The sequence below is a fragment of the Neolamprologus multifasciatus genome, chromosome 16 (genome assembly GCF_963576455.1).
Source record: "Neolamprologus multifasciatus chromosome 16, fNeoMul1.2, whole genome shotgun sequence".
Lineage (NCBI taxonomy): Eukaryota > Metazoa > Chordata > Actinopteri > Cichliformes > Cichlidae > Neolamprologus > Neolamprologus multifasciatus.
This window is the reverse complement of record NC_140454.1, coordinates 15059334-15073639: the sequence shown is the minus strand read 5'-3', so window position 1 is coordinate 15073639 and position 14306 is coordinate 15059334. Positions and strand designations below refer to the sequence as shown.

Sequence of the window (14306 nt, the reverse complement as noted above, 5' to 3'; positions counted from 1 at the left end):
GTAATGCCTCCTCCGTCCACTGGGGGGAGATGTCGGCCAGGATTTATTCCCTCCAGGCTTCGTTAAAAGACATCCAAAGCTGCCTTTTCCCTTTTTGTTGTGCGTTCTGTCAGTGTTTCTCTGTGTTTTTCTATCCAGGGACAGTTTTACTCCATTGGCAGTGATCTTGAGAAATCCTGAGAAATCAAGCTGCTGCCAGTCAGGACATCCATGAACTGCATCTCACAGCTGTACACAAAACAATCCCAAATAATGTTTTTGATGATTAACTAACAAAAAAATTGGTCACGTTTTCTTTAAACAATCTTTAAACTATCCCTCTAAATTAAATTCAGTGAGTCCTTCGGTGTCATTCAAATCCGTTTTCCTCTGCAGGATATATATATATATATATATATATATATATATATATATATATATATATATATATATATATATATATATATATATATATATATATATGATCAAATAATGCAATTAAATGTTAATTTATGGGAAAAAATTTTTTTGCAATGAAGGAATCATGAGGGGTGTTGTGATCTTTCTTTTTTCCTGTGATGACTTGAGTGTACCCATAAACCTTTGTTATCTGTCATCTATAAGCGACAATTTACACGTGATTTACACGTGAAAACTAAAACTTCTGTCACCGAAACTCGCCACTGGCCCCTGAATGGCACAGAAACGCCTCGTCCCACCTTTTTTTTTTATCTACCTCAGGTGACGCCCAATCAGAGCAGGGCTCGTGGTCTCACCCAATGAGTATCGAAACTCGCGGACTCAGGTAGATCGCAGGTGTGTCGTAGTCCGGCACTGTGAAGAAGACTCGATCATCCGGGGCCAACTTTTGTGAAGTTGGTTAGAGTTATTGAGTCTTAACAGCGTTCATATTCACGCCAGTTTGTATTACTGTGAGACTATTACTTGTTTTTTGCACTATGAATTTAGTTTTTATCAGACAAGCTGGGACTCTGCTGTTTATTTGCATGATTTTAATTCTTCTGCATGGCTCCAGAGGCGAAATACCTTCTAAACCAATTGCAGCCACGATTTTGCCATCTGTTAAGCCTAATGATGGAGCCCAGACTTATCCAGAGGACCAGAAAAATAATTTACCCGTGTTTACAATGAATTATCCAAGAATCCAGATTCCCTTTGAAATTACTCTTTGGGTGCTGCTGGCTTCTTTTGCAAAAATTGGTGAGTAACAGTCCCACATGTGCCAACAGGTGTGGTTTCTCATCTTGCTGCTCACTGTGACCTTTTTTCCTCCTCTTTTCAGGTTTTCATGTGTACCACAAGATCACCATCTGGGTGCCTGAGTCGTGCCTCCTCATCAGCATCGGTCTGATAGTGGGCGCTATCATGCACTCTGTTCACGAGGAGCCCCCCGCTGTGCTCACCAGTAATGTCTTCTTCCTCTACATGCTGCCCCTAATTGTCCTGGAGTCAGGCTACTTCATGCCCACCAGGCCTTTCTTTGAGAACATTGGCACGGTTCGTTTCAAATCAGGCACTGTTTCTCTAACTCTGGTCAGCTTCCTGCTCAACTTTGACAGTTTTGTTGCTGTTTTCATGCAGGTGTTCTGGTTCGCCGTGGTGGGGACGCTGTGGAACAGCATTGGCATCGGCATCTCTCTGTTCGCCATATGCCAGATTCCGGCCTTTGGCGTGCAAGACATCAACCTCCAGGAGAACCTGCTGTTCTCCGCCATCATCTCGGCCGTGGACCCCGTGGCTGTGCTGAACGTGTTTGAGGACGTGTCTGTGAACGAGCAGCTCTACATCGTAGTGTTCGGAGAGTGCCTCTTCAATGATGCTGTCACTGTGGTGAGTGAGCGGACTGCTATTTGTTATTAAAACACTTGACTGTGAGTAAGGGGCAATTGCAAACTGTTCTTGTGAGTCAATTGTTTTGTTCCAGTGACAAATACACAGCCAAGTACCCAGCATGGCAGTGGAGTTTACTCTTCTGCATGTGCTCCACAAAGAGTATATATTTAACATTTTACACAGATTTAAGAATATTTTGTGCTATTTCCCTCTATGTCACAGTCTCATACATGTAGTTTCCTGTGGAGTCCATTTCAACCACCACCCACCATTTACAGACATGGTTAGGCATTTAATTTCATGACTATTACATGAAAAAAGCACATCCGCTGCTTGTCCATTCTTCCACACTCAATAAGATCAGCTCAGGTTTCATGAAATACTGGTCATATTTGTGTTTTCCCTTCTCTTCCCCGGGTTGCATGTACAAGGACAGAATGTGTGGGAGAGAACCGTCTGTGTGCTGGCAAGATTTCTAAACAGAGAAATTACTCAGGGAGGAAAAACTGAACTAAGGGAATGTTATACACATGAAACAAGTGTGTCTATAAAGCACAATTCAGTCCGTTTGCTCAGATGCTGTCAAACCAGTTTCTGGTCGCAGTTACATTTGTTTGTGTGGGTTTGTCCACATGTAGTTTGTCCACATGTAGTTTGTCCACATGTAGTTTGTCCACAAACTCAGGGATTTAATAAACTCAGAGGAAAGACTCCCACAGCCATAAGAAGCAAACAAAACTTAATTTGCTGTTAATGTTTTCTCCCAAACAGAACAATAGTCTGACCTTGTTAATCTCAGAACTAATCTTTTACAGACAGGCCTATGTGTGAGCCTCTTTGTTTGTGGTGGCTTTTCTATGTGCAAAGAATCTTTATTGTCTGTGTCTTGAACTGGATCTGATGGTCTAGCAGAACTTTTTCCACTTCATCTTGCATTTAAGTCATGCATTTAAAGTTTAAAGTACTCAGTTTTGAGAAATGCAGTGAAATGGTGTGGCTAAATACGCCATTGGGTTCATGCGAGTCGATGTTAGTCACGTGTTTTCATGTGGCCAAAGCTTCATACTGCCCAGGCAGGAATGGCAGATTAAGGAGGAACAAAGCTGGTTACTTTACCTAATGCACCTTTTCCATGACTCAGTCAGCATGTTTGGTGAACTCTGATTATCAAGTTGCAAACAATGCAGAGTAAATATTTCCAGTAAATCACTCTTATCTGGAAAGGCATCATTAGAGGCCACAGCGCCTGACACCACACCTGACCTCTGACTAGCATATGTGGGATATGGTGCATAGGTGCAAAAAAAAAAAAGAAAGTGTGCATATTTATTTATTAATTTTTTAGGTGTTGTACAACATGTTCAGCTTTGTTGCGGAAATGCCGGTGGTGGAGCCGGTGGATGTGTTCATTGGAGTGGCGAGGTTCTTCATTGTGGGGCTCGGTGGGATGGCATTTGGCATCCTGTTTGGCTTTGTGGCAGCCTTCACCACAAGATTCACCTCCAAAGTCCGAGAAATCGAGCCACTCTTCGTATTCATGTACAGCTACCTGGCCTATCTGGTGGCAGAGCTGTTTGCCATCTCATCCATCATGGCGTGAGTAGGTTTTATAACATTTACAGAATTAAATAAAAGAAAGAAAGAAGAATAACACAAAGTTTACCCAAATACTCCCCACAAACCCTCTGTGCCCATGTGCTTCTGCAGCATTATAACCTGTGCCCTCACCATGAAGTACTACGTCGAGGAAAACGTTTCCCAGCGTTCCTGCACAACCATCAGACACGTGATTAAGATGATTGCCTCTATCTCGGAGACGCTCATCTTCTTCTTCTTAGGGGTCGTTACCATCACAACTGACCATGAGTGGAACTGGGGCTACATCCTCTTCACGCTGTTGTTTGCTTTTGTATGGAGAGGTCTGGGTAAGGAAATGACCGGCGTTATCTGTGTCATGTTAAAGTTCAGGTTTTTGTTTGACTGCAGTTATCTAGTGGAGCAAAGAATGAGAGCTACTGCTGCTACATGGGCAAACACTGAAATGTGCAAAGAAATGCAAGGAAGACAGAAAGTGCTGCTAAGAAAATAAGCTGCGAATGTAAAACTGACATAGGTAATCTTTTAATGTTGAATCTAGCCAACCAATATTGAGCCCAGTATGTCTTCTCGGTATGTCTTCCACCAAAACTTTAGTCAAAAACTGAGAGCTTAATGTTGTCAAAACGCTTGTTAAATCTGAAAGGAAATGTCCGGACTTCTCTGCTGATTTGTTGATAATGAAACCTGTGATATTTTCTTGCCTCTTCCTCTCAGGTATCTTGGTGTTGACTCAGATCATTAACCCTTTCCGCACCATCCCATTCAACATGAAAGATCAGTTTGGTCTCGCATATGGAGGTCTGCGAGGTGCAGTTTCTTTCGCCCTTGCCTTCACGCTTCCTGATACCATTGGCCGCAAGCAGCTCTTTGTCACTGCCACCATTGCAGTTATCCTCTTCACCGTCTTTCTTCAGGTAAGGGAACATCTGTGTATGTATATTTTTAAGTCTGTATGCTCTGAATAACTTGAATGAAGGTGTTATTTCTTTTGTCCTTGTAGTGGAATGAGATAGAAAATGATTTTTTCTTTAAAATCACATTTAGGAGTGAGACAGAATCTTGGCGAGCTGTTTGGTGTCATTTATTTTTGTCCAGTTAAAAAACAAACAAACTGAGACCCGATTCAAAATGATATGTATTATATACACTGATAAACTCAAGCTTTTAATTTCTAATCATATACACTGTTATCCTTGGAGAAGAAATACAGAACATTTATTGTATGATCTATAAAATGCATGTATGCATCTGAACTTTTACCTTCCAAAAAAGACATTTTACAAAGTTCAACCTCATGGCTGCTAAAATGAGGTGAAATTACTTTGGTTCTAAACTGTGTCTCTTATACTTGTAATCAAAAGTTTACATACAGTCATTATGAGCATGAATGGCATTATAATTTTGGGCATTTATTGATTTCTTTGAAGGGTGGAATGATTGTACAGCATACATCTTTATTGACTTAAACAAACAAACAATAAAAAGGACTGGCTGCACAAGTTTGAATTTATTTAGGATTTTTTTCTAATCAGCACAGGCGCATACATGTTCAGGTATATACATACACCTTCACTAATATTTCAATGCCCATTACAAAGTTGTACGTCGACCACTTTTGGTAGCCATCAACAATTATAGCTGGATATTTGATCACTCTTCTTGGCAGAGCTGGTAGAGATCATTTAAATTGTTGCATAGACCTGGCTTTTAAGTGTAGTCCACAAACTATCAATAGGGTTGAGGTCTGAGCTTTGAGGAGACTATTCTGGCAAGCCTGTTAGCCTCCTTTATCGATCCATCCAAAACCTGTTTTGATGTCTGTTTGGCATCATTTTCCTGTTATGAAACCCAGTTGTGTCCAAGTTTCAACCATCTGTTGATTTGAGCTGAGGTTGAAGAATTTGGAGGTAGTCCTCCTTTCTTAGTCCAGCCACTTTGTGCAGTGTGCCGGAACCACTGGCAGTGAAACAGCCCCAGAGCATGATGCTACCACCATCATGCTTGACAGCTAGTACAGTGTTCCTATGTTTGGAAGCCAGTGCCAGGTGTCCAGGGGCCATTTGGCCTTCTGGAGGGATTTTTAACAATCAGTCAAACTTGAAGGTGTTGATTTTGGAGTAGGGGCTTTTTTTTATCGGTCAGCACCCTCTCATTGTGTCTCAACGCAAAACTTGCTTCACTGTAGAGAGTGATGCTGATGTTACAGCCGTTTTCATTTCATGGCAGGCTTGAGCCTCAGTGGTTGTTCCTGAACATCCTAATTAATTTCATCTCATCTGAGGATGACAGTTTGGGTCTTCTTCCAGACCTCGTCAAACCTGTGACACATGTGAATAACTTGACTTAACTTTAATCTGCTGCTTTTTAGAAATGAGAGGTTTCTAACTTGTAAATCAAATCAAATTCAAATTTTATTTGTCACATACACAGTCATACACAGTACGATATGCAGTGAAATGCTTACACAACTGCTTGTGACCTAAAACGGAAAAAAAAGAAGAAAAAAAAAGGCTATGAGTAAGATAGGAAATAAATATGAAAATTAAAAAGGGTAAATTTAACTAGGAAGGAATAAAATAAAATATAAAAATTAAAGTTAAAAATGAAATAACTGTACAACAACAAATTAGAATGAAGGGTAAATTTGACTGAGAAAGAATAAGATAAATATATAAATTAAAGTTGAAAATAAAATAACTGTACAACAAAATACACAATACACAAATACACAGTATAGAAATATATAAAAAGAATGAAATATGAAGAAATATAAATATATATATACAATAACAGCAGCTGTACAAGTATTAAGTGGAACGTAATACATACGTAATAAAACAAGTATTAACTACAACTTGTAGTTGTAGCTGTAGCTACAACCACAAGTTGTAGTTAATAACCAATTTCTTGTTTTTCAAAGGGTGTGTATCCATGTGTGGGTAACCCTGGAAAAAGAAATTATTAAAATTTCCAAATTACCATAAGATTCATGTCTATGATGAGTATATGAACTTCTGACCACAACTGTATCTACAACTCTAGTGTTCGAAGTAATTTGTGTTTTTTTTTTTTCCCTCTTCCCCACAGGGCATCAGTATCCGACCTCTGATTGAGTTCATCAATGTCCGAAGAACAAACCGCAACCTTGAAACCATTAATGTAGAGATTCACTGCAGGGTAAGTCACATGCGGCATGCATGTATCGGACAGTACATTTCTGCGGTGCTGACAGATCGCGCTTTGCTTGCAGCTCATGGAGCATACAATGGCAGGCATAGAGGATCTCTGTGGGCAGTGGAGCCGCTTCTACTGGAAGGACAAGTAAGAGTTTTGTTGGCGTCGCGGTTTAATCTTTTGTTAGTAAATTAGTAGATATTGCTCATCAGATCTAATGAATAGTGAATAATACTGTATGATTCACAGTAACAACAATAAAACAAACCCTAAGAGGGAAGGGTTTTAATTTCTGTCTTGTCTGTCTGAGGTTTCATTACTTAGTGTCATGTTCAACTTTCATGCAATGCGTTTTTTCTTCTTGAAGCTTTGATGTGTTTCACCCCCACCAGTTCCTCATTTGTGCTTCCCGGCAGTTCAGCAGGATGCTGATGTTAAACGTAGAATACAAAATTAGGCATAATTATCTGCAACTGGCTGAAAATACAGTAACTCAAATGTGTTGATGGGATGCTGGGAAAGTCCAGTAGCAGCACATATACAGATAAAACATACCTCATAATTCACAAAAGATTCTTTACATTACATGCCTACACAAATTTAGCGGTTTTGACAGTTTGACTGATATGCAAATTTCAAAGCTGAGTGTTTTAAATAATAAAGCCGGTAATGCCTTATTTTTCTTGTTGTGTACAACTTGCATGAAATCACCAAAAACTATATAAAAACCATCCATGAAATTCTTCTTTCTCTCAATGTCAGGTTTATGAAGTTTAACAACAGAATCCTGCGTAAGATCCTCATCCGAGACAGCAGAGCAGAGTCCAGTATTGTGGCGCTCTATAAAAAGCTAGAGCTGCAGAATGCCATGGAAATCCTGGACACGGCGTCCGGAGACATCAGCACTGCTCCTTCCATCGTCTCCCTCTCGTACGTATGATTTTTGTACTCATCACATCACTCTACCTGTCAAGACCAAATGTAGAGCTACTAATGACTGCTTATTATTTTCTAAAATCAAGCGAGGAAAAGAAAAGCTCTTCTAAACTCCAGAAAAAGTTCCTGGCTGCTGACCTGAGGAACATCCACGACATCCTGTCCAAGAACATGTACAAGATCAGGGAGCGGGTAAGATAAAGAAAGGATCTTTGCTATATGCTCTTTTTTTGGTTTCTGTTTAGTTTGTCTGTCACAGTGTCAGAAAGTAGCTGCAAATTTAATCAAATACTGCACTTAAATAGTTTATTTATGCTTGTGGTAGTTCTTCCACTTTCTTTTCACTTTGGAGCATATGTTGTGCTTATTCTCTGCAACATTTGATTGAAATTACACTAAAGGCCTATACAATAAAAAAAAAAAACTATACCTATAGTTAAACAATAAACTCATTAAAACAGCAAACTAGTTGGAAGCACCTGTCATATTTGACATGTTTGAGTGCTGAGCAGAAGGAGGTGAAGAACAGAAGAAGCTGTTTAAATTCCAGACAGGTTAATATAATATATATTATGTATAAAAAGAAATATAAAATCCTTTTTGCAACAAAGAAATTTTTGTATCTTTGATTTATTTAATTACTTAATTTGAATTATTACATTTTGCTGATATACTTTTTGCAGTTTGAAATGTTCTGATCTGTACATGTCATTCATTTTTACATCAACGTTTCTTTAGTCTGAAGTTGGTGACGGGTCTCTTCAGTAACGATGGAGCAATTTCCAGCTACACCGACATGAATAATACACAAAAACTATCACTACCATAGTTTGATGTTAGCGTTTTTTTTTGTCTTTTTTTTTTTAATATCAATGGTTATTTGTAGAAAATGTAATTTAATGTATAAGTTTGCCATTTGCGTTTTAAGCATTGTAATTGTCAACTTTTGGCAGATGACGGCACATCTCAGAAGTGTGAAACCTGAACCTTTGTTTGTTTTGCATACATGGTAACGTAGTTCAGCATCAGCTTTGCACGTGCTCAACTGCTTAAAAACGATTAAAACCCCCGATAAAGCTGACTAAAATAAAGCCACGTGCAGCTGCACCTCTTTGCATTTTACTTGAAAAACATGAAGTTTGAAAAATGTCCGTTAATTTGACACAAACGAGAAAAGCACCCCTCAATGTTGTTCTGTTTCTCATACCGACGATCCCAACAAGTGAAACTCTGTGCTGTTTTGCATAGCCACAGGCAGTGGCCAGCAGTACTTTTCCATTAGTGGCATGACATCACCCTTTTAACAGACTCTTTGATGCTTTAATGGAGTTTCTTCTGTGGTTTGTTTCACAGTTTATCACATTGCCTTAATAGCTCGTTTCAAGTCTTATTTTCACATATTTGTGATTCTTTCACACAAAACTGAGATCACCGTGTCACTATTAATTTATTTTTTAAATGCTTTATATTTGATAAAAATGCTAACTGTAAACCGTGTTGGCCTCTGGTGACATCATACAGGCCCATAATATTGTCATGCGACCTCTTTATAAAACACAGTGGTGACCTTTGGAGGGTTTTAAAGGCAGCTGTGTTTGTTTTTGGTTTAACTAATGGCTGCAGGTCAGATCCAGGGGTGGGTTTACTGCATGGAACAGGTTAAGGTAGCAGTCCACACACAGACACCTACCCCTCCCTCAAACAGTTGTTTCCAGTTTTGGTGGTGTAATCTGAGATTTAAACAATGCAGTCCCCACTAAGAGCGTCTGAACCGTCCATTCGTGGGAACCTCTGTTGTCCCAAGTCCCTGGACTTGACAGTGGTCATGGATTTTGTTTATGGAGTTTTTAAGTCTATGTCTTCACTGTGTGTTTTCCGTGTGTGTTTCTCTGACCTTCTGTTATTTGTAATTAGACAACTAATTTATGTATTTGGACTTAGACGGTGGCATACAGAGGAAAACATGCTCTGCCCAATGACAGCCAGACCAGAGAGATACTGATCAGGCGCCATGCCACCATTCGACGAAGCCTCCGACCTCGTAGTTTTCAGTCATCGGTAAGCTACCTTGCCCAAATAATTTGTATTATTTTAATTAATTATTTATTTTGTTGGGAGCGTGGGTTGGGATTTTAGGAACATCCCTTGGGTCTTAATTAGAAGTACTTTGGGCAAATAACAATCGCATTAAAAATGTTATTTTTGAGCTGATCATCTCTTGACCTGCAAACACATGAAATTCAAACACTAGATTAAATGTTCTCACCACTTTTCATCAAGTTTTTTTCCCCATTGTTATTCTTAGAACGTGCCCAGGACACACAAGTATTTCTCGCTTCCTGCTGGAAAGAGTCTGGAGTCAAGATTTGATGCTGTGAGGTGGCACTACACAGGTAAACTGAGATTATCTTTGAAATCCCTTAACACAACCTTACCCTTGATATAAATGAGAATAAATGATGAAAACGTCACTTCCTTGCAAAGTTTGGAATTTTTCAACCTGATTCGAGCCTTAATTCATCAGAACTGAAATAAATTGTATTTTCTCAGCAGTGTGCACAGAACAAATGAAGTGCTTTGTAGATAATTAATCTGAATCTTAGGAGCGGGACTCCCTTTACAATTCTGTCTGTATATGAAACCCCTGCACTACAAGCTGTTTTCATTTTCTTGTCCCACTCTTCCTTTTTCAGTTCATCTCCCTCTCATTAGTACACGGAGATCTGTCTGGCCCAGAAGCTGCCGCCAGTCCCCTCCGAGACCTCCCCAAAACCGCTGCCTCGATTCTTGCTTACGCTATCTGCCATTATCTACTAGAAATGGAGTCAAATATAAATGAGGACGTGGTCCAAGCTAGTAACTTATCTCCCTGGTATCAGAAAACCACCCCCAAAACTATTAATAAGACTTTGTCAGTCTCATTAATGTCACAGTATGTGTCTCCTGAAAAAACAGAAACCCCCTCCCCAAAACAGAGCGATGTGCACATATAAGAATGCGCCACAGTGCTCACGCGCTCTTTTTGGTATGTAAATTAGTATTAGTCGATCAGCCTGCGACGACTGCACCAGCAAATTTGTTCCATAGCCTGTAAAACAAATTAAATCCTGCTTTCTTATATACTCCTGCTGGGTAAATTGATAAGTGATCGTCCTAAAGTCTGCAGTCCAACAGCAAATCTTATTAATACAAACTGAATTACATAGAACCTTAAACACATTTTGATCATTTAATACCAAAAGGGAGAGTTTGTATATATAAATCTACATTCAAGACAGCAGCTTGACAAGTAGATTTTATCACAGAAGCGTAACGTTCGTGGTTCACCAGCAGCTTTAAGAGGCTGTTCTTCAAAATGTCCAGTTTTTACCAGCAGGTTATGGCATGAAATTGAAAACAGGTTCAGGTTAGTTTGTACTTGTGGTTTTGTGATTTGTTCTGCAGCAAGCCATCCATCCTACCATGCACACTCTCAGTACAAACACAACAGACAACAAATAAGCATAGTACAAAATACTGGAAACAACAACTAATAATAAGCATTGTGTAACCCACACAGTAACAAAACTATAATTTGTCCATCCGACCAATGGCAGCTAGAACAAAGCACTTGTAATGCTCATTTGAATGATTTGTACCTCTTTGTTGGTTTCTTGAGTGGCTGGTTTGTGTATTGCTAGAATTTGTAGGATGGCATCATTTCACCTTCCTTTCATAAAGGATGGTTCAATGCATCCTCTGCTAAAGGAAACGATTAAAAAGAAGCCTTTTTCCTTATGTTGGGGTTCAATTCAAGCAGCAAGGCTTTTTGAGGACTTATCTGTGATCCTAAATTGACTGTAGGAATAGATGTGAGTGTGTGTGTGGCTGTTTATCCTCATGGGTTAGCGCAGACATGGGCTTCAACCAGATGAATGAAAATGGATGAATAATTTACCCACATTATTCGTGGACAACAAAACTTGAACAGTTTTGCCTTCCTCATGAAGCGTATAGACTCAGATCATTAACCGGCTCTTGTCCAACACCACTATGAAGTCAACATTTATGATGTGAGTGCAAACGCATTGCCATGAAATGTTTAGCTCCACGATAAGGTCAGCATCTGATTTGTGAATCAGCACAGGTAAGGTTTAGGACCTTACCTGTGCTTTGTGATTGATTCTACTTGACAAGTTGTTGGTATAGTAGTTAAACAACCATGTTGTCATAGTGAGCGTGTTAGTATGAGTGTACCTTACCATTTTATTTTTTGTTTTCAATCTCATCCCAGATGATCATGAGACCCTATCAGAAGTTGCCTACCCATCTCAATGCTCCCGGTTTGGCAAGCCCGCACGCTCCTCCTCCTCCAAAGCCATGATACCTCTGCACAGGCTGGGCACTCTGGAAGAAGTACCATCTACTGATGTTCTGAATGAAGAGAGCAGCAGTACGGGGCAGGGTGTGTTCAGGACAAACTCCTCCTACAGTGATTCCCGCGTGCCTCATCCTCGTCGCTTAAATTCCTCATTTGATGATAACAACAGTTCGGTGGATGACTTAAGAAATGTTCACGAAGAAGACAGCGCAGAGCAGGTGGGGCAGCGTCAGCCTTTGTCTCCAGCGCCAGGCTGGGCGGCTGAGCCCAGAGAGACCACGGCTCGAAACCCTCTGCTCAGGCGGCCTCAGTGGAACCCCGAGAAGAAATAAAAGTGTTGCAGCTGGACTGTCTCCACCTAATCAAGCAGCTGGAAGTTTCTGCTTATGACTGTAAGCTCCAATAACTTTAAAGCCCTTTAGAATAACATTGAAGGTGTCTTCATTACTCATTAGAGGTAAAACGGTCTTCAAAATGAGCCAAAATGGACTAACGCTTCAGTGTCACACTCCTCAGAAGCACAGTGAACTGTAGCAAATGTAGTGTAAATAAACTGTGAGACTTTTTACACATGTACTTATTTGAACTAGTCTTAGAAAATAATTTTAAATGTCTTTTTTTCTTCATGTAGGAGTTTTTAAATGTGGAAGGTGAGGTTACTTAAACTATGTCATTATACATTTGCCCTTTGTGTAAATAGGATAGTTGTTTGTATTTTATTGTCTGTCTTGTGTGATAGTTACATGACTGAAGATGTACATTTTGTGTGTATATAAATGTTTTTTAGTCAAACAAGCTGTTGCTGCGCAGTACAAAGTACTTTTTGAATGCCTGACAATGATGGTCCCTCTGGCCCAGCTGCTTTCCTTTATGCTGTAATAAATTTTCTTTGTTGAAAGTTCTTCTGATAAGTTTTAAGGTTTGTGACACTGAATAAAATGATGTCAGATATTAAAAGTGAATGCTTTTAATATGGTTAAAAATACAATTCAGGAGACAGACACAAAAGTACAAACTGTTTATTTGCTGTAACAGTTTTTTGTGGCAGGTCCTTCATGAAGCCTAGAGATAAATGAGATAAATGTATAAGAGAGCATTTCCGACTGTTCCAGACAGGTGTACTATGAAGGTAGTTCAACACAGCCAGGCTTTCTCTGAGTTAGCTGGCTTGACAAAACCTATGATGGCAGTTATTAACTTTGTCTGCCAAGTCGGACTTTCTGCTTCAAGCTCCGTGTGCAGTTACATAAAAAGGGGCGTTTCACATGTCACATGACACTCATCCCACACAACAAGATCCCTGTGAGCGCCACCAACTCCAACCAGAAACGACATCAGATGATGACTGACTAGTGATGAAAAATCTATAAACAATACCAACATGTAAAAGTGAAAGACAAGACAGGAAATGAATGCTGCAGAAAATCTGCTTATTTAGTGCAGAGAGTGGTCAAGTACACATTTTAATTCAAGTTAATTATTTTAATATTGAGTGCACTCTCATTTCTAAAGTGATGGCTGCACATTAGAACTGTGAAACTTTTCAGTTTATTGATTGAACAGGTAGCCTTGTTCTGTGTGCGTGAGAGAGTAAAAGAGACTAAATAGATTAAAACCAAGTATAAAAATGTTGACATTTTCTGCATCATGAATGCATGCACAGTGACATTGCAATGCACGGTTGGCTCTGCTGTTATTTTCACAGCTGGGCTTAATTTGTGCCCCTAGTAACGGCTCGCACATACAGTGGGGCAAAAAAGTATTTAGTCAGCCACCAACTGTGCAAGTTCCCCCACTTGAAATGATGACAGAGGTCAGTAATTTGCACCAGAGGTACACTTCAACTGTGAGAGACAGAATGTGAAAAAAAAAATCCATGAATTCACATGGTAGGATTTGTAAAGAATTTATTCGTAAATCAGGGTGGAAAATAAGTATTTGGTCAATAACAAAAATACAACTCAATACTTTGTAACATAACCTTTGTTGGCAATAACAGAGGTCAAACGTTTACTATAGGTCTTTACCAGGTTTGCACACACAGTAGCTGGTATTTTGGCCCATTCCTCCATGCAGATCTTCTCAAGAGCAGTGATGTTTTGGGGCTGTCGCCGAGCAACATGGACTTTCAACTCCCGCCACAGATTTTCTATGGGGTTGAGGTCTGGAGACTGGCTAGGCCACTCCAGGACTTTCAAATGCTTCTTACGGAGCCACTCCTTTGTTGCCCGGGCGGTGTGTTTTGGATCATTGTCATGTTGGAAGACCCAGCCTCGTTTCATCTTCAAAGTTCTCACTGATGGAAGGAGGTTTTGGCTCAAAATCTCATGATACTTGGCCCCATTCATTCTGTCCTTAACACGGATCAGTCGTCCTGTCCCCTTGGCAGAAAAACAGCCCCATA

General features: G+C 39.8%; 1 protein-coding gene across 2 annotated transcripts; it reads left to right on the top strand.

Moving 5' to 3' along the window:
* The first annotated feature begins 767 nt into the window (after positions 1–767).
* slc9a2 (solute carrier family 9 member 2) lies at positions 768–13657 on the top strand. 2 transcript variants are annotated; one of them, XM_085136057.1, is made up of 14 exons: positions 768–911; positions 1016–1200; positions 1283–1497; positions 1582–1830; positions 3179–3429; positions 3541–3758; positions 4147–4346; positions 6520–6609; positions 6683–6753; positions 7369–7536; positions 7629–7734; positions 9484–9600; positions 9848–9935; positions 11816–13657. In XM_085136057.1, exons 2-14 carry the CDS (start codon positions 1128–1130, stop codon positions 12232–12234), a joined length of 2265 nt encoding a protein of 754 aa, XP_084992183.1. In that variant the 5' UTR covers positions 768–911; positions 1016–1127; the 3' UTR covers positions 12235–13657. The 2 variants fall into 2 exon arrangements, with proteins under 2 accessions (XP_084992183.1, XP_084992182.1); XM_085136056.1 differs by having other exon boundaries at positions 768–1200.
* The last annotated feature ends 649 nt before the right edge of the window (positions 13658–14306 follow it).

What these genes read in the sequence shown, in the direction of transcription:
- slc9a2 (XM_085136056.1), top strand. Translation starts at nt 939, where the DNA reads ATGAATTTAGTTTTTATCAGACAAGCTGGGACTCTGCTGTTTATTTGC. An exon ending in GGCTTCTTTTGCAAAAATTG is followed by an intron (nt 1,201 to 1,282) that starts GTGAGTAACAGT and finishes TCCTCTTTTCAG; the next exon opens with GTTTTCATGTGTACCACAAG. An exon ending in GCCATCTCATCCATCATGGC is followed by an intron (nt 3,430 to 3,540) that starts GTGAGTAGGTTT and finishes GTGCTTCTGCAG; the next exon opens with CATTATAACCTGTGCCCTCA.